This window comes from Thermobia domestica, chromosome 7 (assembly GCF_964235325.1).
Source record: "Thermobia domestica chromosome 7, izTheDome1.hap1.1, whole genome shotgun sequence".
NCBI classification, from domain to species: Eukaryota; Metazoa; Arthropoda; class Insecta; order Zygentoma; family Lepismatidae; genus Thermobia; species Thermobia domestica.
Window position 1 is genome coordinate 62345980 of NC_137460.1, and position 24411 is coordinate 62370390.

A 24411-nucleotide genomic window follows, 5' to 3' on the forward strand; every position below is an offset into this window, starting at 1 on the left:
TAACGAAAGAGATTTGAATGCTTAATCATGAACATCTTACAATTCTGTCTGGAATATTGTGTGATCAAGTTATTTAATAACAAATTTGCAAAACAAATAAATAGAAGGGATAACAGTAATCACACTAATGAATAATGAGGCTTGTTTTGTGGAAGTTATATTGAAACTGGGGATTAATGAACAACTTATATTTTTAATTCCACACATTAAATTCCATGCCATTAAATGTATGTTATTACTCTTACGGTTTAGATAATGAAAGACAGTAAATACTACAGGCACATCCTATGACGTTTAAAGAAATACGCAATTGCAATATTAATTGCTTTTAATTGCAATTAAACGCAATTCCTGTAGCTTTCTTAACTCCACGGGAAGACAAATAACCAATACGTACTCACGCAACGACAAATATTAAATGGCACCATTTTTTTTATGAACCAGTAATACATGCAAAAACTGTGTCACTTCAAAAAAGTGGGGGGCAACTGCCCCCTCTTCCCCCCCCCCCCCCCCGAATCGCCGCCCCTGAGAGCGAGTGACATTTCTCAAAGAAGAAAATAACATTGGTATCGTAGATATAGCAAAACTCGACCAAGAACAGATTGAGGACATTCGCCAATATTTCACCAATAACCATCTACTTCGTGTAATATACGATGCAGACACAAAAGCTATATTACTCCATCTAGCCATGATAGAGTTCACCACAAACTGTGAATCAGATTAATAAAAGTATAGCGAATGGAAATCAAAAGCACTCAACGGAACCTTTAAGCATCATTTTGAGGACAGAAACGCAGATAAATGGCAATGAAATGACTACATCAAGAAAACTGGACTGTTTTCCGAAACGGTATGATGGCCATACAGGATAGAGTGATACCAACCCGACACTACTGTAAATGCGTATTAAAGCAAGAAACACTGCATGAAAAGTGCAGAAAATGCGGAGACACATCAGAAACAATTGAACACATCACAGACTCATGCCGTATAGTGGCTCCCACAGACTATCTAGAAAGACACACAATGTTGCAAAAAAACATTCACCAGTTTTTAGGAAATAACATGGAACTTATTACCGATATCAAGCCATACTTAAAATATTAGTCATCCAGGGACATAACATGGAACTTATTACCGATATCAAGCCATACTTCAAATACCAGTCATCCAGTGCTTGAAAATGATAAATACGTACAAACTCTACTGGGATCGAGAAATCAATACAGATATAACGGTACCTGCAAATACCTAATAGCACTATTATAATAAAATGGACCAAGAAGTAACCTCATAAATGTAGCAATACCTTTGACTCAAGACATAATTATGTACAACATTCAATGCGAAAATAATTAAATATAAAGACCTGGCTGATGAAATCAAAAAGTTATGGAAATGTCAGCAAGTTACAGTAAGACTGATCATTATCTCAACTACAGCAGTTATCCCTAAAAGCACTGACCCAACTTGAACAGAAAAAGGCAAAATATCTAACAAATCTACAAAAATCAGTAATACCATACTAAACATCTGTCATATGATCAGAAGGTTCTTTGGAGAAGAACTCTTCAAATAATCTGCACTTGCCAGAGACGGCTGTCAGATTACTAAACTGAAATCGGTTTAAACCTAGATACAGAAATAATAATAATAATAATAATAATAATAATAATAATAATAATAATAATAATAATAATAATAATAATAATAATAATAATAATAATAATAATAATAATGTGATAGAGCTTTGACTTCTCATTCGGGAGGTCCTGCTATCGAATCTCAAGGGGTCATCTCGGCTGGGATTTTCCATGATTTAGTACCAGCAGCAGTTGATCGCACTCGATTCTGATAGGCTGAGGGACGTCACAGGACCTGATTACGTCGTGCGATGTCATAGCGGTCAATGCCTTCTTGATTTTGGGAGAGTACCTTGACCCACTCCCTAAATTTTGGAAGGGGTACACAATACCACCACCATTAAATTTTGGAAATTGTCAAATTTAAAAATTTGGCATGGTAGTATAGAACCGGGATATGTACCTCTGTAAGTTTGGGTGGTCCATCTTGTTCCCTTTTATGGATAAAAAATTGCCAAATATGTAAAGAGGTTTTTGACCTATTTTATCCTCTTTGATGACGTCTTATTTCCTTATATGGTTATAGTAGTGAAAAATGAAATGAAATATGAAATCTGTGAGTTTTACGTCCCACGATTATGCCGGTGAGGTTAAAGGAGACGGTGATGATGAGTAATGATTGAAATGGTGGAATGAAGAAAGTGGGAGGAAACTGGAGAACCCCGAGGAAACGGGAACCGGTCAAAACCCTCACAGCCAAAACACCCACACTCAAGAAATGTCAAAACGCCCACACAAACGGTCATAACCCCCACACAAATGGACAAATCTCCCAAACACACGAACGGTCATAACCCCCACAGCAAAAACCCCCACACTCAAGAAATGTCAAAACACCAACACGATCGGTCATAACCCCCACACAAATGGACAAATCTCCCAAATACACGAACGGTCATAACCCCCACAGCCAAAACCCCTACACTGGTAATCGGTCATAACCTCCAACGGTCATAACTCCCACACAAATGGACAAAACAGCCACACATAGCAACGGTCACAATTCCCACATACATGGACAAAACCCCCACACAAATGGACAAAACTCCCTCACAATCGGTCAAATCTCCCACACTCTGAAATGATCCTGATTGTATGTCTTGCCCTTGTACTTTTTAATAACAATTTTATTCCACTTAAACCGATGTTGCAACTATTCTTCTTGCACTGTTTTGTAATGACAGAAACACTAAAGTGGGCGTCGTAAAGAGCCGCAACAAAGACGTGCAATCACGGTATTTTCAGAGTGTGGGGGATTTGTCCGATTGTGTGGGATTTGTCCGATTGTGTGGGGGTTTTGTCTATTTGTGTGGGGGTTTTGTCCATTTATGTGGAGATTGTAACCGTTGCTATGTGTAGGAGTTTTGTCCATTTGTGTGGGAGTTTTGACCGATCGTGTGGGCGTTTTGACATTTCTTGAGTGTGGGGGTTTTGGCTGTGGGGGTTTTGACCGTTCGTGCGCTTGGGGGATTTGTCCATTTGTGTGGGGGTTATGACCGATCGTGTGGGCGTTTTGACATTTCTTGAGTATGGGAGTTTTGGCTGTGGGGGTTTTGACCGTTCGTGCGTTTGGGGGATTTGTCCATTTGTGTGGGAGTTATGACCGATCGTGTGGGCGTTTTGACATTTCTTGAGTGTAGGGGTTTTGACCTAGACCCGAGGAAACCCACGCACACGGTGTTTGTCCACCACAAAGTTCACTTGGCGGGGGATGAAATCTTTGAGTTTTATGTCCCACGGCTATGCCGGTTAGGCTAAAGGAGACGGTGATGATGAGAAATGAATAAAATGGTGGAATGAAGAAAGTGGGAGGAAACGGGAGAACCCCGAGGAAACGGGAACCGGTCAAAACCCCCACAGCCAAAACAACCACACTCAAGAATGTCAAAACGCCCACACAAACGGTCATAACCCCCACACAAATGGACAAATCTCCCAAACACACGAACGGTCATAACCCCCACAGCAAAAACCCCCACACTCAAGAAATGTCAAAACACCCACACGATCGGTCATAACCCCCACACAAATGGACAAATCTCCCAAATACACGAACGGTCATAACCCCCAAAGCCAAAACCCCCACACTGGTAATCGGTCATAACCTCCAAAGGTCATAACTCCCACGCAAATGGACAAAACAGCCACACATAGCAACGGTCACAATTCCCACATACATGGACAAAACCCCCACACAAATGGACAAAACTCCCACACAATCGGTCAAATCTCCCACACTCTGAAATGATCCTGATTGTATGTCTTGCCCTTGTACTTTTTAATAACATTTTTATTCCACTTAAACCGATGTTGCAACTATTCTTCTTGCACTGTTTTGTAATGACAGAAACACTAAAGTGGGCGTCGTAAAGAGCCGCAACAAAGACGTGCAATCACGGTATTTTCAGAGTGTGGGGGATTTGTCCGATTGTGTGGGATTTGTCCGATTGTGTGGGGGTTTTGTTCATTTGTGTGGGGGTTTTGTCCATTTATGTGGAGATTGTGACCGTTGCTATGTGTGGGAGTTTTGTTCATTTGTGTGGGAGTTTTGACCGATCGTGTGGGCGTTTTGACATTTCTTGAGTGTGGGGGTTTTGGCTGTGGGGGTTTTGACTGTTCGTGCGCTTGGGGGATTTGTCCATTTGTGTGGGGGTTATGACCGATCGTGTGGGCGTTTTGACATTTCTTGAGTGTGGGAGTTTTGGCTGTGGGGGTTTTGACCGTTCGTGCGTTTGGGGGATTTGTCCATTTGTGTGGGAGTTATGACCGATCGTGTGGGCGTTTTGATATTTCTTGAGTGTGGGGGTTTTGGCTGTGGGGGTTTTGACCTAGACCCGAGGAAACCCACGCACACGGTGTTTGTCCACCACAAAGTTCACTTGGCGGGGGATGAAATCTTTGAGTTTTATGTCCCACGGCTATGCCGGTTAGGCTAAAGGAGACGGTGATGATGAGAAATGAATGAAATGGTGGAATGAAGAAAGTGGGAGGAAACGGGAGAACCACAAGAAAACCCACGAGCACGGTGTTTGTCCGCCACAAAGTCCACACGGCGCGAGCTGGGATCGAATTAGTGACCCCAAGCACCGGAGGTGAACGCTCTCTCACTGAGCCACCGCACCTTTTGCACCTTTTTAAATTTTGGGAGGTGTACATTAGTCCACCCTTAAGTTTGAGAATTATCAAAAAATAAAATTTGATAAATGTTCAACTCAGTAAATTTGAATGGCAATGCTTATTTCGTTCTGTGGCTAAAAATTATTAAATATTAGTATTGCCACATGTTCGCCACGTGATCGGTTATTGATCAAATGTATTCTCTTTGATGAACGTTTAACACGTTATGTGGTTACTTGATTGAGTACTGGGATCATTTTCTTTCATAAGACATGGAGTAAACTAATGCTTTCTTCTCAAAATTAGGGAGGGTATGTTGGCCCACCACCCCTTAAATTTGGACATTGTCAAAAAAAAATGGTATCTGTTCTCTAGGACCCAAATATACATTACTGTAAATTTGATAGGTCCTGCTTATCCCCTCCTATGTGTAAAAAAAATGCCCAAAATATAAATGTAAGAATATGTCGTATCACATTATAGGTTATTGACCTAACATATCTTCTTTAACGAGATTTTCATCACGTTGTGTTGTTACATGGTTTATCTTTTATATAACATGGGTACATTGATATTTTCTGCTAAAAAATTTGGTAGGATACATCAGACCCTTATTTATATATTATGCGCCCCCTGTGCTCTAAATAATTTGCCGTCCCCGCACAAAATTTGCCACACCCCCAAAACGGACATATATATGAGTTGAATTCACAATTTATTTCCAGTACTAAAGGATTTAATTGATTTTTCAGGTGCAAAACTCTCTGCTGAAATGCACAAAACATTTGTAGGATATTTGAAAGTATTAGCTGCAAGTTTTCGAGAATATTTCCCTGTCCCACAACCTGGTAATGGTTGGATTGAAAATCCTTTCACTAATGTAGAAATCAATTACATACAAGGTATGAATCGATCTAACACAGAACAAGAACAGCTATTGGAACTATCCTGGAACTTCATGGGAAAAGTTTTCAAAGAAAATGAATTTTGTAGCTTTTGGTTACGTGGGCACTGTGAGTATGAAGAGCTATCTAAAAAGGCATTGCTACATTTGATGTCTTTCCCTATCACTTAGTTATGTGACCAGACCTTTTCTGCTCTTTGCAGTATTAAAACCTTAAAGCGAAATCAAATCTAAGATTGACAGTGACAAAACTTATTCCAGATTTCAATACAATTATGGAAAAACACAAAGAATTTCATTCCTTATATTAGTGACCCCACATTTGAGAACATTGTTTATCAAGTGAATTTCTTTAAAAAAAAAAAAAAAAAAAAAAATCTGTCTTGAAAGTAACTGCATTTTCAATTGAAATTTCGTTCACAATGAAACGATCACGTACCTCTAGAATAAATTACTTATTGCATTGTTTTTCTTGGCGTTTTTCTTGTCAGTGGTAATTCAAATTAGTATATTTTTTTAATACCATGTGAATTTCAGAAAGCACTTAAGGGGGTCCGCAGATCACTTTCTGACTGAACAGGTGGTCCGCGTTATCGGAAAGTTTGAGAACCACTGCTCTAGACGTATTCAATTAATGCTTTTTAATATTATTTGACGTTCGTATTCAAACGCTTGATATTCTAAAAGTTCTATTTTTATCTGGGAAATTTAAGTTTGTAGCAATCTACATGTTTTAGTGTTTGATTTCAGGCTAAGTAGTTTTACGTATTTAGCGCACAACAACTTAAAGTACGTACGCGATTGATTCTACTAAATTTGACTTGATTCAGTATATCGTTTTGATTTTCTTTAAAAACTGTATATGAAGGAAATCTCAAGTAAGACCAGTATCTCTGGCAACCCCGCCATGGAGCTGACATCACTTGTAAACAAGAAAATTTGTGCACAACTTTGCCGTATGCAGAGATGAATCAAACGAGGTTGGTCCATTACAAAACCAACTATGTGAGTTACATATACTAGCATTAACTGCTAAATGTTGAATGACGATAGGTCCTACCCGTTGCAACTCATATACTCTGAGATTTGAGACGCTATCTCGTGAGCAAAGACACTACTTTTTAGACTACCTTATATTACTATACTGTTGTTTAAAATATATATACATATCTCAGACTCATAGGAAGCATAATCAACCCCTATCCCTGACACAATATCACAATCAAAAAAAAATAGCGGTGGCTCAGTGGTAGAGCGTTCACCTCTGGTGCTTGGGGTCCCTGGTTCGATCCCAGCTCGCGTCGTGTGGACTTTGTGGTGGGCAAGCACCGTGCTCGTGGGTTTTCTCGGGGTTCTCCTGTTTCCTTCCACTTTCTTCATTCCACCATTTCACTCATTTCTCATTATCACCGTCTCCTTTAGCCTAACCGGCATAACAGTGGGACGTTAAAGATCCACTTTCTTCATTCCACCATTTCACTCATTTCTCATTATCTCCGTCTCCTTTAGCCTAACCGGCATAACCGTGGGACGTTAAGATTTTCATTTCATTTTTTCAAAAAAATTAGGAGGGGAGGGTAGAATTTGTCTTTAAAAAGAAATATTTCTTAGTAATTTATTTAAAAAGAAATTACTTCAAAAGACGTCCGTTTATACAGCCCCGCAACCTCTTTCGAATTTTTAACAAAATAGTCTTAAACTTTTGTGTATGCAAAACTGGCGTTCGTGCACAAAACAAAAATGAAATCTTTAAGTTTTACGTCCCACGGTTATGCCGGGTAGGCTAAAGGAGACGGCGATGATGAGTAATGAATGAAATGGTGGAATGAAGAAAGTGGGAGGAAATGGGAGAACCCCGAGGAAACACACGCACACGGTGTTTGTCCACCACAAGGTTCACTTGGCGGGGGCAGGGATCGAACCCGGGACCCCAAGCACCAGAGGTGAACGCTCTACCACTGAGCCACCGCGGCCCCGTGCACAAAACAATTTTACGGTATTCAAAAATTAACTTTCGGGTTGCCCAACCCCACCGACTTGCCCCAAAATTGTCTTAATCGTTAAGTGTATCGTTTCTGCTTGCAAAATTCTCGTTTGTGCACGAACAGGAAGTCTGAGATAATTGGTGTATCTAGTTTAGGCGCCATTCTTCCACCCAAGCCAACGATTGACGCTAAAATGGTCTCCATTAATACTGGTTCGCTTGTGCACGTTTGTGCAAACAAAATTCTCGCTTGTGTATGAAGGAAGTGTGAGATTTTAGTGCAGGCCGGTAGCCAGCCCAAAAATGTAGGGGGGGGCTGGTAGAAATTAGGGGGCCCAATCCAGCCATATAGTTTGTCACCATATTATAGTTTATTCGCAAGCCTACCGTGAAAATTTTAGGGGGCCGGCAATAACTTAGGGGTGCCCGGCCCCCTAGATCCCCCCCTGGATACTGGCCTCTTTTGGTGTATCTCTTTTTAAATGCCAAGCACTCACCCTCACTGATTAGCGCCAAAATGGTTTTGGTTAGAATTTGGCTCGTGGAACTCGCCTAGATGGATTATGGATTGGGATGACTAGGACTAAACTTCAGAACTCTTCGGCCTAGACATACGTATATAAAGGGACATGGGTCATACTCCTAAAAAATTGTAGGAATGTAACAAAACTTACAGAATTCACTCCCATGTCGCTCTGAAAAGAGAAATAATTTTTAAAAAATCTTTTCCTATTTGGTGGGAGAAGAGGGGTCATGCCCCATGTAATGCTATGGGTCGACTTTTGAGTTTAGCTAGCATAGAATGATGGACATGATTGAGATAAATCTTACAAGACTTATTACTGTTCGGCCTACAATTAAAATAAATAAATAATAATAAAACTTAGCTGTTTACATATATAAGGGAAAGTGGACGCATAATCCATAATATTCATTGAAATGGAATAATCCTGGCATCACATGAGGAAATATGCTCCTTCTGCTCCCACCAAATGGGGAGAGAATAATTTAAAAATTATTTTATTTTTCAGAGCTAGGGATGGCCACGAGCGAGTTCAAGCGAGTTTTCATTGAAACTCGACTCGACTCGAAACAGACATCTTTGAGCTCTACTCGAGAACTCGACTCGAAAAATTTTCTGCAACTCGACTCGAAACTTGACTCGAATTTGGCTCGAGTTTCGAGTCGAGTCGAGCCAAATCGAGCCAAATGCTGTGTGTAGTTTCAAGTACTTTCTTCAAGTATCCTACACGGACAATATAATTATTATCAATGATACTACTACTACTACTACTACTACTACTACTACTACTACTACTACTATATTATTATTATTATTATTATTATTATTATTATTATTATTATTATTATTATTATTATTATTATTATTATTATTATTATTATTATTATTATAACAACACCGTGTATAAACATGAAAGATAGTTGGTTTTCTATCTGAATACTAAAAAACAAGTTGACTGCTGACCTCGGTAGTCATGAAGTCTAGGAGGCAAGGACATCATTCACGAGGTTCTGAGTTTGAGTTCCGGAGAAGCAAGTATCCGGGCTCGAACCAAAAATCGTTAAAAGTTAGAGGAAGCCGGCCACACATGTTCAAAACTGTTTGATTCGGGTTTAGGGTTTTCAATGACTCGAGCGGCTCGGCTGACAGCTTATTCCCTATCGAGCCGAGTCAACAGCTCACCCACCCAAACCGACACAAGCCGAAACAAACCGAGCTGATGGCTCACCCCAACCGAGCCAGCTCGAGACGATGGCTCACCTGAGCCGAGTCGGTGCCTCATCTCAACCAAGCCGGCTCGAGCTGCTCGCTCAATTGAAGCGAGCTAAGCCGGTTACAAAACTTTCACCGTGCAGGTCTTAGTCTTGGTGGCGAGAACTACCTTACTTATGTTACTGCTCACGACTAGGCTGTCTCGTTATAAAAATCCATTGTCGTCTTGTTAATCGAGCGAGATGCGAACAATGTCTCACCTCGTGAGCAACGCTAAAATATTCCACATTACTGTTTACATTTCTCATAGCTTTCGCTTTTCAGTCTAATTAGGCAATGATTTCAAAACGAGTTAAAACGAGCTAAACGAGCGAGCCATTTTCAAACTCGACTCGACTCGACTCGAAACTCGACCTCAAAAGAGTGACTCGGCTCGGAACTCGACTCGAGAAAATTACCTTTGAATCGACTCGAATTCGCTTCGAGTTTCGAGTCGAGTCGAGTTTTAGCTCGACTCGTGCCCATCCTTATTCAGAGCGTCATGGAGAGCAAATTTTGCAGATTTTGCTCCGTTTAGACAAACCTTGACTCCAATTCAGTGGCATATTTAAAGGGCTTAAGCTCCCTTCCGAAACTTTATTTACTAATTTAAAGTAATTGAAATATCTTGCAGAATTTTCACATTTTCAGGAATAAAGTTAGCAAAGCCCCCCGAAACTAAATCGTAAATATACGCCATGGCTCCAATTGTATGTTGTTGTAGTCGAAGAGTTATGGATCCTAAGTTTGATTCAAATCACCACAGTCCTTCTATGCTAGAACCAAGAGCTGAACTATGACATTACATGGTAGTATATACCCTCTCTGCTCTTGCCAAATAGGAAAACAGAAATTTATATCCTAGAATTAAGTATCCAAAAAATGAAAACTTACCTATTTACATATTTAAAGACAGACAAGAAAGAATATATATATATATATATATATATATATATATATATATATATATATATATATATATATATATATATATATATATATATATATTCTTTCTTGTCTGTCTTTAAATATGTAAATAGGTAAGTTTTCATTTTTTGGATACTTAATTCTAGGCCGAAGAGTTCTGCAAACTTGGTTCCGGTCTTCCCAGTCCTTCAAGGCTATGGCCAAAAAGTCGAAACCTAATCGAAATGAAATGAAATGAAATAGTTCAGTTTTAACTTCCCATGATTATTCTCAAGACTAAGGGAGACGATGAATTAAATGGTTATTGGAAAATTGATGGAATGAGAAAGGGCTTCATCGCGAGGAAATTGGAGTAATAGAGCTCCATCGCGGCTAAGCGTTTAGCGTACGCGCCTTTGGTGTGGGAGACTTGGGTTCAATTCCCGGCAAGAACTCATGTAGTTCGTTATGCTGTAAGTCCGCGTCTCATATAGCCTAGCTGTTGAACGGGACGTTAAACTCAAAATCAACTCAATGAAACGAGAGTACTCTCCGAGAAAACCCACGGACACGATGCTGTCCATCACAAAATTACTTGGCCGGGGATCGAATCAGGGACCCCATGTAACAGAGGTAAACACTCTACCACTGTGCCACAGTACCCCACCCCCACCGCGAAACCTAATCGAATCCATTTTGACGTTAATTGGTGGAGGTGGCCGAAATAAGATATACCAAAATTTTACATTTCCTTTTGTACACAAACAAAAATTTTGCGTAGATCCTTTTGACGTCAATTGGCGGCTTAGGCCAATACAGTAGGCTTATATGCCAATATTCCACACTAGATAAGCCAATTCCTTTAGTGCACAAACGATTTGAGTTCATTTTGGCACCAATCAACGGTGGTGGTAGTAGGGCTGCCGTTTAGACATCCCCAAATTAATTTTTGAATAGGCCTATCTTAAAATTGATTTGTGAGCAAACACTAGTTTCGTACGCGCACAAACGTTTGAGACTATTTTGGTGTAATTCTAAAAGGTGGGGAGGCTGCTTAAAAAGACATATTCAAATGCCTTTTGAACCTATGAAATAGTGAATTTTGAGAGAGGTTTTCTGTCTTTCAATGCCTCTTCCGGGATTGTGCCTCGGACATGTAATTTATCGGTATTACCAAAAACCTACGTGATAATTTCTGATGTGCGTACTGTTTCACTTCCTGTTTGTAAACACTTAAAAATTATAAAATAATATAAACAGAGAATAGTGTACTAAAATAAAATTTGGGAGAATATACAATTCTATCTCATTCTTGAGCTAACCTTCAGAGGGTGAGAAATAACGAAAATACGCGAGGGAGACCGCTGACCTAATTTCGTCAGCTGTAAGCCTTGTGTTCAATACAAGCTTCGTTCACGCGTTTACGCGTAATTCTTCCGGGAAAATAGAATAGCTGATGCTCTTATTTGCTAAATATGTGCATTTTCTGTAAGACATTTCCTTCCTTGTACCATTTTTCTTAACTATAATGTCCCCTTATGTCTTTTTGTTTTCCCCCCAAAAATCGATAAAAACACGTTAGTGAAGGTCAAGCGATATTTGACCTATTTATTGATTTTCTTCCTAAGATACGAAGGATGATAAATTAAAACATTGGTTCTTTCATCTGAATTATATTTTAAAAACTAAATATATATAATTAGAGTACAATATAATTGTATGCTCTTTACTTTATAATACGTTATTTGGATTTTCTTATTTCATAAAGTACATTACACATGAAATGTAAAATAAGAAGTTACCTTATGTAAACTAAATACATAAGCCTATAATATGCATTTTTGTTGATTTAGTAAATCACGGAATATATATATAAGGCCTATATATGTATTTTTTAAAAAAGTAATGAAATGTAAGAAGACTTTGGTTCGATTCCTCTACATAGATTACCGAATCTATCCTATTAACTTTGAATAGTACTAAATTTTGCTCGTTTCTCTTGCTTAGTGCTTTTAATTTATTGATCTTATAAATGACTACGAAGATAATTTGATGATCGTAACAAAATCAATTTTTATCTCCATTCATTCATTCTCAATCATTGATTTGTGTCCCTCCCTCCCTTCGCTAACACTTTGCACTAAATAGAATACTATTACACAGTTGCGCCTAGAAATATTTTAGGAAAAGAAATTTTAAAATTTTAAATCAAGACTGTGATTATACTGGAGTTTAAAAACAAATTCTGTATTTTCTTTGTCTAACAAGAAGTATTTCGTTCAGCTGAGTCGAACGTGTTTAGACCACTTTGAAAGAAGAGAATTGTGGGAATAGCGCCATATTGCATTTCCTCCCCGCAGGAGCAACTGAAATCACGGTTTGCGGGGGAAGAGAACGTGTGGTTTTAGGATAAAATGGCGGGTAATCCGGGATTAGAACAGCTTATTCCAATTGTAAATAAATTGCAAGATGCCTTCACTCAGCTTGGTGTTCATATGCAGCTTGATCTGCCACAAATTGCCGTTGTGGGAGGTCAGAGCGCTGGGAAAAGCTCCGTGTTGGAAAATTTTGTCGGCAGGTAAGTTCGATATTTTTTTGACTGAACCGTACATAATTACATGTTTCTGCACACTTAGGTACATAGAATCCACAGAAATAATGTATTTTACCATGTGAAAGTTGATGACAGTACGTAGGTAGGTGAACCGATCAATATGTTGAATCGCTATATTCAAGACGAGCCATTGTTGATGTGTAGATTGACGTTTTTGCTTATAAAACAAATTCGCGTATACACATGATACCTAACAGAATAAAATATATAATGTCATACCTTACTTGCAGTATAGAGAGAAACGAAGAAATACCTTGTCATATCTAGTAGGCTACAGTACTAAAGAAATCCAGAAAAAGATTCAAATTTGTTCCTCGACCTCATATGCACCTTTACCGCCCTCGCACTTGGACTCGTTCAATGAATAATTATACAAAGATGAATTAACCCTACATTTAATTTAAGAATTAGACTTCTGAGTTTTCATATCTATATGTGAAAGGAAAAAATAGCAGATTATTAGTTTTGCCTAGCACTAATTTTTGTCGTTTTGGACTACTGTGGTCTGGTCAAGTTATGTACAAGGGCAATATTTTAAAAAGTGATTTGCGTTTTCATTTTCACAAACAGCTAAATGATTAAAATTACGCTTCCATGTAACTTCAGATTATTAGTAGTAAGTTCCTATTTAATCGAAGTTCTCTACTTCGCATCAAATGTAGGAATTTTGATTATGCTGAAAAATATTTTAATAGTTTTTATTTAGTTAATCGAGGTTCGTAACATTAATGTAAGACGTTGTGCAAAATATAAACAATTTAATACGGTACGCTAACTTTGGGCGTAAAACAATGTAAACTTCGCTGGAAAATGATGGTAATACAGTGATCGATTAAATTCGATATGCGTATAGGGGAAAGTTCTAGAACACAGGTCCCTCTTTGTAGAACTAATGAAATGTATTTTACGTAACCCTACCTTGTTTTGGTTTCTTTTCGTTCCTTTTGTTTTCTGTCTTCTTTTCTTCTAGTTTTTGGACATTTTTATCGTTGAAATATATTATTACCGAAACTAAGAAAACCACTTCAAAATTTGTACAGTCCACCAATTTGTGTTTGTTTACATAGTCACCTAATTTCTTTTAGTGTTCTGTTTCTTGATTCTGTTGTGTTTGTATATATGCTTGGATTTTGTGGATTTACAAAATGGTTTTTGTGGCATACAGTGTAATATTCTTTAAAATTCATTTGTTCGCAGTGGGTATATTGTTTTGAATTGTCTGATGTTATTGATGTTCCTGGTTAGTTCTGTTTTGTATGGCAAATTGGGTGAATCACGACAAAATAAATTGGCATCACTCGAGCAGACGGTTCTACCAAATTTTGACACATTTCTTACATTTTCAAGTTAGATTAGAGCTTTGTATTTCTTTTAGTAGGGCATGCACTAAATGAGGTGCTCCATTGCTACTTACAGATTGACTTTAGGAGGGCTTATTATAAAGACAGTGTGGACGTATGGCTTGAAAACTACAATGCATAAAACACGAACCGATTTGTGCTAGGTGGCAACTAAAAAACATGAATGCTATCTTACCGAGTCAGGGCAGGAGCATATCAGGGGAGGCCGAGCAGTTGCGAGAGGATGCGTTCGTAGGGGACATGCGCGTCAGCGACGGGGGTATACGCATAAACGAAAATAGTGGAAGAGTAAACATACAATACTTTCACTATCACTCAAAATTCATTTCAATATGCTGTGCACTGATAGCAGTTACTTATATTCACACTCTCATTCCTTCACGAAAATAGTTTCACATCGTATTTTACCTATAGGATAGAACCGTCTGTTCGAGTGCAACCAATAAATTATTTGAAAGTATTAATTAAACCAAAATTCCACTTACATTGAAGGATTTCTTCTAATAAGATATATTGTAAAATAATGTACGTTTAAGGGGTGTGGGAGATCCCTGCCTCCTACTGCAGTTATTTTATAATGTAGAGTATTGGAAGAAAGCCTTTTATGCGAGTGATATTTTGGTTAGGTAACAGTTTGAAATAGTTTATTTTGTCGTAATTCACTTGGCCTCTGGGTGGTGGACCTGGAAGGGGACTGCAATCTAGAACCTTGTCTGCATATAGCCGAATATCTGTACCAGTTATTCATCTGGTGGATAATATTAATTTAATTTAATAGAAATTTAGTAATGTTATCAAGGATCAAATTTTTATCAAATGCTTGCAGACTGAAAATAACCCAGCAAACGTGTAGCTACAAATATTGTTATTTGTGGCAATCTCTTAGTGTCTTGAAAGGACTTTTTCCTTTCAGCGGATTTCCATTTTGCTAGGTGTGCTGTATGAGCTTTGTTTCGTAACCAACGGTGGGATGGGGAAAGGGTTAGAGAGTGTCAGCCAGCTAGGCGAGCAGCTCAGAGGGCTATAGTGCCGAAGGCACAGGTGTGGGCGCTAGTTGAAGCCCCTAACTTTAAATATCATAGACAAGTGTTTATAAGGTATTGGATTATATATACGTAGTATGTCTCTTAAAAGACTTACATTGGCAATCCTGCTTACAATATTTATTATTTCTATTATATTATAGTAGATTTGCATAAATTAGTTCCATAATCGGGTATTTTTTTACCGTAGAATTTTCGTATTTCTGCTCGGGTAGTAATATGCGCTCTTAATTGACGAATTGATTTCTAAACACTAGAAAAGTACAATGTGAAAGTTCGTGAACATATATGAAGAGCACATCGTTCATTAAACTGTGTTGTCTGCAACACGAGTACGTATTAATCCATCTATCAAACTAAAAGATGGGTCATTCCACGCCGAATCGTACAGGGGTGTCACCCGACCATCTCCGATTGCAATGAAATTTGGTATACAGTATCTTTAGACAAATATAAGAACCCGTATTTTTTATTTTGCCCATATTAGCTCTGGTTTGGTTTTTACAGCCTTCGAAAGAGAACTCTGCCCGACGATTTTGTGTATGCTGCGATAAATGAACGGCACGTCACTCGAAACTTCAACTGAGCACCATAAGGCCACATTTGACCCAAATGTATTCAAATTCATCAGACTAAATGGAAATTGCATGAGGATTTTACAAATCAGGTCCAAAGCGGCATAATGATATTTCCAAACCATGAAATTTAGTTTCAAAATGGCGGAATAGAATTTTTCGAAGGTACTTATTAAATTACGCATAACTTTTTTCTCTAAGCGGGGAATTCAATGAGTAAATGCCGGTTAAATGAGTACATAATGCTCTATTAGGAGAATAAAAAATATCCGTGGGTTTTGTCTTGTAACAGCCTACAGAGCGCCAAAGTCAATTTATGACCTTAGATTTGAGAGTACGGGCAATACACCATAGATGTTACAAAATATTGCATTTCGTAAAAGAATCACGGCACTTGGTAACTGGGATAGTAGTTTCCAAAAGAAACTATTTTACTACAAGGCCCTATGAAAATATACCTTAAAATCCAAGATGGCGGCATTGCAAAATGGCGGCACATGGTAGCTAGTTTTGCGTCAGACAAATACAAATTGACGTAGGGCCATCTAACAATATAGGCAAAGTAAATGTTCATACGAACGCTATGAAAACAAAATCACAATACCACAAAGACATTGAAAATTCAAGATGGCGACCTTTCCTAAATTATTGTTTCGGGATTTATGTGGTGCAAGTTTCAAAAGAAATGTTCACTGTATTTAGCAAAAAAGCATACCGCTTGAGAAAGCATACTTACCTAAGTTATTTTAGAACGAAATCCGACAAGAAAACTCCCGTAGGATCCAAGATGGCGGCCTCTGCAAATGTCAGCATGTAAGTAATGGTTTCCTTATATCTACACTACAAATCCAAGAAGAGGAATACAGCTTCTGCAGAGGAAAATATGTATTCACATTAATATTTAAATGTAACACCTTCAGACGATACACTTTAGGTTTCAAGATGGCGGCTGTTTCGAAACTGTATGTTTAGTAATTTGTCACAATATCCTATGTGTACGTAAGTTGAAGTGAATAGAACGTCAAACAATCATACATGAAGTACCTAACTTGAAATACTTAACTTTGAGTTATGCTGAGAGTACATTTAATTTCGTTTAGTCCATATTGCCTGAATGTCCTTAACACTCTTTGCAGTGAGTTTGTATTGCAGCCTTCCGAACTGCGTGGTAACGTCAGGAAGTTCCATCGCACATAGAATATTCGCAAGTGGAACCCAGCACTTGTCTTCTCTGCCGCGGTTTTTATCCTCTGGCCAGTACAACCTCCTTGAAGGCCAATGTGGATGCATAAATTTGATCCATACATCGTTGCTGTCGTCGTCAAGTTCTAATATCATCCCAATATAACACTGTTCTTCGTATACACAACTAACGTAGGAACTAAGTTGAAGTTCTCTGAATCTGGTTACCTGTGAAAAGCTGTACCTCAGAGAAAAACTTTCATCGTTGCTCATCCTCTTTACAGCAATTTCCGTTTTGGAGACTGGCTTGAAATAATGGTAGGAACGGGTTCCTGGTAGTTTTATGTTTCGAAAAACGCAAGTTTAGATTAGCTGCCACGGCAGTAACATCCTGTTTCTTGATAAGTATTTCAAGTTAGGTACTTCATGTATGATTGTTTGACGTTCTATTCACTTCAACTTACGTACACATAGGATATTGTGACAAATTACTAAACATACAGTTTCGAAACAGCCGCCATCTTGAAACCTAAAGTGTATCGTCTGAAGGTGTTACATTTAAATATTAATGTGAATACATATTTTTCTCTGCAGAAGCTGTATGCCTCTTCTTGGATTTGTAGTGTAGATATAAGGAAACCATTACTTACATGCTGACATTTGCAGAGGCCGCCATCTTGGATCCTACGGGAGTTTTCTTGTCGGATTTCGTTCTAAAATAACTTAGGTGAATATGCTTTCTCAAGCGGTATGCTTTTTTGCTAAATACAGTGAACATTTCTTTTGGAATTTGCAGCACATAAATCCCGTAAATTCCAAATACTTACATGCTGACATTTGCAGAAGCCGCCATCTTGGATCCTCCGGGAGTTTTCTTGTCGGATTTCGTTCTAAAATAACTTAGGTAAGTATGCTTTCTCAACCGGTATGCTTTTTTGCTAAATACAGTGAACATTTCTTTTGGAACTTGCACCACATAAATCCCGAAACAATAATTTAGGAAAGGTCGCCATCTTGAATTTTCAATGTCTTTGTGGTATTGTGATTTTGTATTCATGGCGTTCGTATGAATATTTACGTTGCCTATATTGTTACATGATCTTACGTCGATTTGTGTTTGTGTGACACAAAACTAGCTACCATGTGCCGCCATTTTGCAATGCCGCCATCTTGGTTTTTAAGGTATATTTTCATGGGGCCTCGTAGTAAAATAGTTTCTTTTGGAAACTACTATCCCAGTTACCAAGTGCCGTGATTCTTTTACGAAATGCAATATTTTGTAACATCTATGGTGTATTGCCCGTACTCTCAAATCTAAGGTCATAAATTGACTTTGGCGCTCTGTAGGCTGTTACAAGCCAAAACCCACGGATATTTTTTATTCTCCTAATAGAGCATTATGCACTCATTTAACCGGCATTTACTCATTGAATTCCCCGCTTAGAGAAAAAAGTTATGCGTAATTTAATAAGTACCTTCGAAAAATTCTATTCCGCCATTTTGAAACTAAATTTCATGGTTTGGAAATATCATTATGCCGCTTTGGACCTGATTTGTAAAATCCTCATGCAATTTCCATTTAGTCTGATGAATTTGAATACATTTGGGTCAAATGTGGCCTTATGGTGCTCAGTTGAAGTTCCGAGTGATGTGCCGTTCATTTATCGCAGCATACACAAAATCGTCGGGCAGAGTTCTCTTTCGAAGGCTGTAAAAACCAAACCAGAGCTAATATGGGCAAAATAAAAAATACGGGTTCTTATATTTGTCTAAAGATACTGTATAACCGATTTCATTGCAATCGGAAATGGTCGGGTGTAAAATTGCATTTTCGCTGTACGATTTGGGGTGGATTAGCCCAGATATGTTTCTTTAGTAACGACTTAAGGAACTAAACTGATAATTACAACTGTTCACTTAAACAAATTTTGGTATACGTATGTTTCACGTAAATTTTTCATGGAAACTCCAATCTTCCTCTGTGAAGCATTTTTACGGCAAAATCTCATCACTTCACATTACATCCTTCGTTGTATGGAAGTTCAACGAAAATTTTTAGTGAAGTAGCACTTCGTATAAGCTTAAGGAGACAACAGTATACTATATCTGCATCTTTCAGTAGTAATATATATATATCGAGGCATTTGTACATTTTAATACTAGAAGCATTTTTTTGTTTGTTTGTTTCGATACTTCCGTACCACAAAGATGGATATCATGTAAGGGTAATGTATTTGTTGAAAATGTGTAAACCATTCAAAAAGATAGTAATTCCCATTTAAAATTTCGCCAATAGTAAATAACAAGCGTATACCAAGATTACTCCAAGTGAGTATCTATTCCTTCATCAGGTCAAAAGTGAACGTGTGCCAGGCATTGAGTCCTCTTGACAAAACTAGCATACCGTACTAATGGTAGAGGAAAATTTGTTTACAGAAAGTAGAGTGAATACGTTGCTTTTTATTTAAAGCCTAATAATTCTGATGCCTATTTCAGCAATCTGGCATTATCTTCTGAGTGTTGCCAGGCTGCTGAAATAGACATTTCAATTATTACGGTTGAAATAAAAGGAAACATATACTAGGGGCGTCGATATTTATAGATATTGCATATAATGTGAAAAGTCTTTGCACAGGGTTCTCTACGTAGGCGTCCTCGTTAGAACAAGAAGGGACAATAGACTATTTAGGAACAATAGAACAAAATTTTATATTCTTTGATTACAGATACTTAACATGCAAAAATTTGAAACTTGATTATGTTTCTTCAGTATTTCTTTTGATCAGCCACTTAAAACCAAACTAAATGTTTGGTACATTTATATCCTGAGTTTTATATAAACTTTGTTCAGTTACTATAGCTTTAAAAAAAGTCAGTCAACAAACGGCTCGTTGGCCCCTTTCTTTTGGAAAGTGAGGGGGCGCGCAAACTCATGTTTTAGTAACAATAATAATAATAATCAGGAGAAAAACGTAAGGAAAAAGATGGCAAATGCAAGGAAAATTATAGAAATAAAATTTTCTTTCATTATATATATACCGGGGGCACTTAGGACAATCAAATTCATCCAAGGGAGGTACTAGCCTCGACAAGGTTAAGAACTTCTGCTCTAGCATTATAATAAAAATGTTGATTTAAAGTGTATTTTGACACACTTGTAAAATAATCAACAATAATTACTGCGTCTCAAGTTTATTAATTTCAGCAATCACTGTTGCCTTTAGCGATAGCTTAGGGTGACCCTTGTCACTTAAGAATGTTCTCTTGTATTCTTTGTGTGTGCCCAGTTGATCACAATAAAGTTAAAGATAACATTCTGAGAAGTAACTGTTGTACCTCTAAGTACAATTTACACACAGTAAGTAATTTATTAGCAATTTTTTGTAAATGAGAGTGGTTGATGGGATTAATTGTAACAAGTCTTCCTTCCTTGCAATAGTAGTGAGATAATAGTTTTGGAGGGAGATTAAACAGTTGTATAGTTATCCTGATTTGGTGACGCCACTAATTTCAAAATTTATAACTACATCATGCTGTGCCTTGTATTAACAGACCTCAGGATTGTTAGATTCATTATTAGTCTGTCGTGTGATAAGTGAAACTTAATCCGGAAGCAGTATAGTTTAACCACATAATTCACAAGAGTCTATTCAACTTTGGGATAAAATTATTTACAGTTATACTGTATATTTATGGTAAAATAATTCGTACAAGGCACTTTGTAATCAGTGAAGTTCAACGTATAAATAACGTTTAACATAAATTTAAGATAACAGCATCTACATACATAAAGGGCTAGATGCGAGCGGTTTCGGGTTCGATTCCCGATGGTGGCACTCTGAAAGGTGTAAAAGTCTTTTTAGGCTAGCCATTCAGAAGTATTTTTTCCTGGGTTTTCCTCATTTATACTAGGTAAATGCCGGGATGGTCCTAACATGAAGATTCCAGGCCACTTCTTTACTTCCTCGGGTAGTGTGATCGCCGAGGGACATCATCCCTCGTACGTGACGGGCTTAAAAGGCCATAGGTGCCGAATAACGTTAAGCCCAGAAATATAACTCCTAAGCCTACTCGGAAGTTTCGTTTAGAAGTGAGCCAATATTTCTATAAACTCATAAATTTATGAGTCTGTATAAAGATTTTCCTTTTTTTTTTTTTTTTCTTTTTTTTTCAGTAATAAACTTTCAAAAGAAGAGGATTCAAGCAAGGAGTTCACAGTATCATATTATTAAGTATTTTGACCTCATCATTATTTATCGTGCGCACGAAATAGTGGAAGATAAAATTATAATGAGTAAGAGGAGTTTCTTATGAGTTGCCCAGACTTTCTGAGGAAGGTGACAGGTACCATCGAAACAATACATCTGTTAGTATATTAAATATTAGACGCAGTGAAGAAAAAAGTATGTTCACAAATTATGTGTCGTCTTGTATTACGGTAATGGATTTGCCAGTTTACAAAACATAGTCATTATCAACGAAAAAGATGCTTTGTTACACATTGAATTCAATGTGTGAAAACTCAACAATACGATTACATTTTGAGGTATGATATCAAATACATGAACGATGATAATAATAAAAGCAAGAGATGGTAGCGTAATAATAGACAACAAGATTCAATTTGTATTGATGCTGAGTGATGAAAAGTTTCATGGAAAAAGAAAAAAAACTAAATTATAGCAGGATTATATTTGCTTTTTATGTATTGTTTCAAAATGTGTCAGCTCTATTCGGTATTTTGAAAGGGACGTATGAATGCTGGGCATTAACTCTGAAGAGGATCGCGTTAATTGTTTCGTTAGAAACTAAGATTCATTCCATGTCTGTCTGTAGTGAATTATATCCATTACGTATGGATTTCAAATTGGCTCAGTATTATCATTTTCAGTTTCGATGCTTCCCATGTGAATCAGACAATGGTCGTCTTCGAAATTTAATCGGAATGTTGCAGAGTGCAATAATAATTGCTCGATTTTTCTTTTCTTTCAGGGATTTCCTTCCTCGAGGTTCAGGAATCGTGACAAGAAGGCCTTTGATTCTTCAGCTTATAAATCACCAAGTTGGTAAGTTGTTACAGCATTGCTTTATACTGCTTTATATCTGTATCGTTTGCTGCTACGCTACCCAGTCCTTCCCCGGAGAAACAACACATTTTCGGGACGGTGCACTCGCTACGTGTTGAACTGTATCACAACTGATATCTGTTGTGCTTGGACAGACCCCAGTGACTATGAATTAACAGCTCAATATTTATATAGTACTAGCTGAAATGCCCGTTCTTCCCACGGGAAGAGTAGGTTTATAGAAAATACTTGAAAGATATGTTTGAACCTCCTTTCCTCTATTACGATGCATATTTCAAATTAAAAAAAAGCTCGACCCAACTGCTGCCTATTTTCAAAAATTGTATTTTGGACGGTGCAGCTGTTATCTTGTGCGAAAATATTAAAAATTCCTTCTCCCCTAATTAGGATATGCTAGGTTGACTCAAGTGCTAACTTCATTCAAAAAAATAATTTCATAATGCTGGACGTTACATCGATGGCAATTTTATGAAGACAAAATGAGGAAATTAAGATATTCTAGAAATTATTCCCTTAGAAATGGAATTTTCGGGAACTCTAGCATACGTGGACATTTTATTTTTAATCAGTTTTTATATCTGGTTGTATCTTCCTAAGATGAAGCTCATGAGATGTTTTGGCATATATTTTAAACTCTTTCCCCCTTAGGATTCCAGATTCCAATGAAAATGACATGATAAAAAATCTGGCCTGAGCCAAATTGCAACCATATTCCAAAATTCATTTCAAATGGTTCAGCAGTTTAGTCATGATGATAAGACAGACAAGTTTGATGTCATGTTTATATATCATTGAGAAAAAATGTAGAAATTATCCTCTTTCTCTCCTTGAAACCTGAATTTCCGAAAAGGCTGGGGCATGTGACTATTTTTAATGAGAAATTCATATACCGATTAACTTGAGAAGCTTATGCGATAGTCTTATTTTGACTTCAATTTAGAACCGTCTCTTCTTTTCCTAGGATACGTATTTCATGGTAAGTACTATGTTCAAAAAGTTATTTCTAACGGTTCAGTCGTCTTTCCATTATGATGTAACAGACAATCTCGATTTCACTTATATATATACACACACGGTGTTCAGAAAGTAACTATGCAGTTCATAACTTGTCATATTTTATTTTCCATAAACTACTTGAAACAACTGAAATTAACTCGAAGCTAAGCTTTAATGTTATGGAAGTTATAAGAGATGCTGGAAGTGAGCCTCTTGCACTTGAAGACACAGTTGCACACGTTTCTGCGTGTTCTTGAAGACGTTGTGCAGAACATCGGGAGTGGCTATGGATGGCCTACATGATTTTGGAGCATTATGAACGCTTCCGGTCTTTCGAAACTTCGTGATGAGGTTCCGTACAGCATTGCAGTTAGGCATCTTCACTCCTGGGAACTTTGCTGCAAATGCAGCTTCTACTGCTGCATTGCTTCTACCATTGGAACACATGCTCCACAAGAAACACTCTTTGTTCAGTCGTCAGCATGATGACCTGGATCACAATGATGTCACACAAGACGTTCTTCAGTCAGTCAAGCCGGACCTGTGAACAAATACAAATACCTGATCAAATAGGGTTCAAATATGTTTAACGATGGAAAATGTTGTATTACTAATTGACAATCATATCAGTCATCACTTGGTACACCACAACGTGGCATTGCATAGTTACTTTCTGAACACCCGCTATATATATATATATATATATATATATATATGAATGAGTGAAAATAACCACTGGATTGTTTTCACACCTAATTTTGGTGAGGTAAACTATCATTGACTTTCAAAAGCAGTTACTAGCTTTGTCCAAGACAGTAGGTGCCAGTGCTGTACAGCCAGTGTGGTCTAAGGCACCCTTACGTGAATACTATGGTGGTGGTTCTTGAAGAACTTGAGCTTAGTGATTAACGCGCCGGTACAGGTAGCAAATCCTATTTTGATTCTTGCCTAAGTTGCGCACATTTTTACTCATATTCAAAAAATAATTGAAGTTGCTACATGATTTGATAGGATGCATGTTAAATACGATACTAACCGTATTATACTAACGATACTAAGTGATACTTAACAGAAAACAGCCAAATGTCGGGTCAAGCGTGAACGTTTTCGACGAAAGCTTAGTGCACAAGAAAAGAAGCTGTAAAAGTACAAGGGATATTTTGTTGAAAGACTACTGAAGTACATAGTTCGATATCGCAGAATGTAATTAAAAGTGTTG

At 37.6% G+C, this 24411-nt stretch overlaps 1 protein-coding gene across 9 annotated transcripts in view; it reads left to right on the forward strand.

The window, feature by feature from the left end:
• Positions 1–12635: 12635 nt before the first annotated feature.
• The window catches only part of shi (dynamin-1 shibire), a 139402-nt gene continuing 127626 nt past the window's right edge, over positions 12636–24411 (forward strand). For 3 of the 9 annotated variants that reach the window (XM_081764771.1, XM_081764778.1, XM_081764780.1), the window contains exons 1-2: positions 12640–12912; positions 22102–22175. In XM_081764771.1, the coding sequence (XP_081620897.1) occupies positions 12749–12912; positions 22102–22175 (238 nt within the window). In that variant the 5' untranslated portion in view covers positions 12640–12748. Of the gene's footprint in view, positions 12913–22101; positions 22176–24411 lie in introns of all 9 variants that reach the window. The other 6 variants (XM_081764773.1, XM_081764777.1, XM_081764775.1 and 3 more) reach the window with 4 other exon arrangements.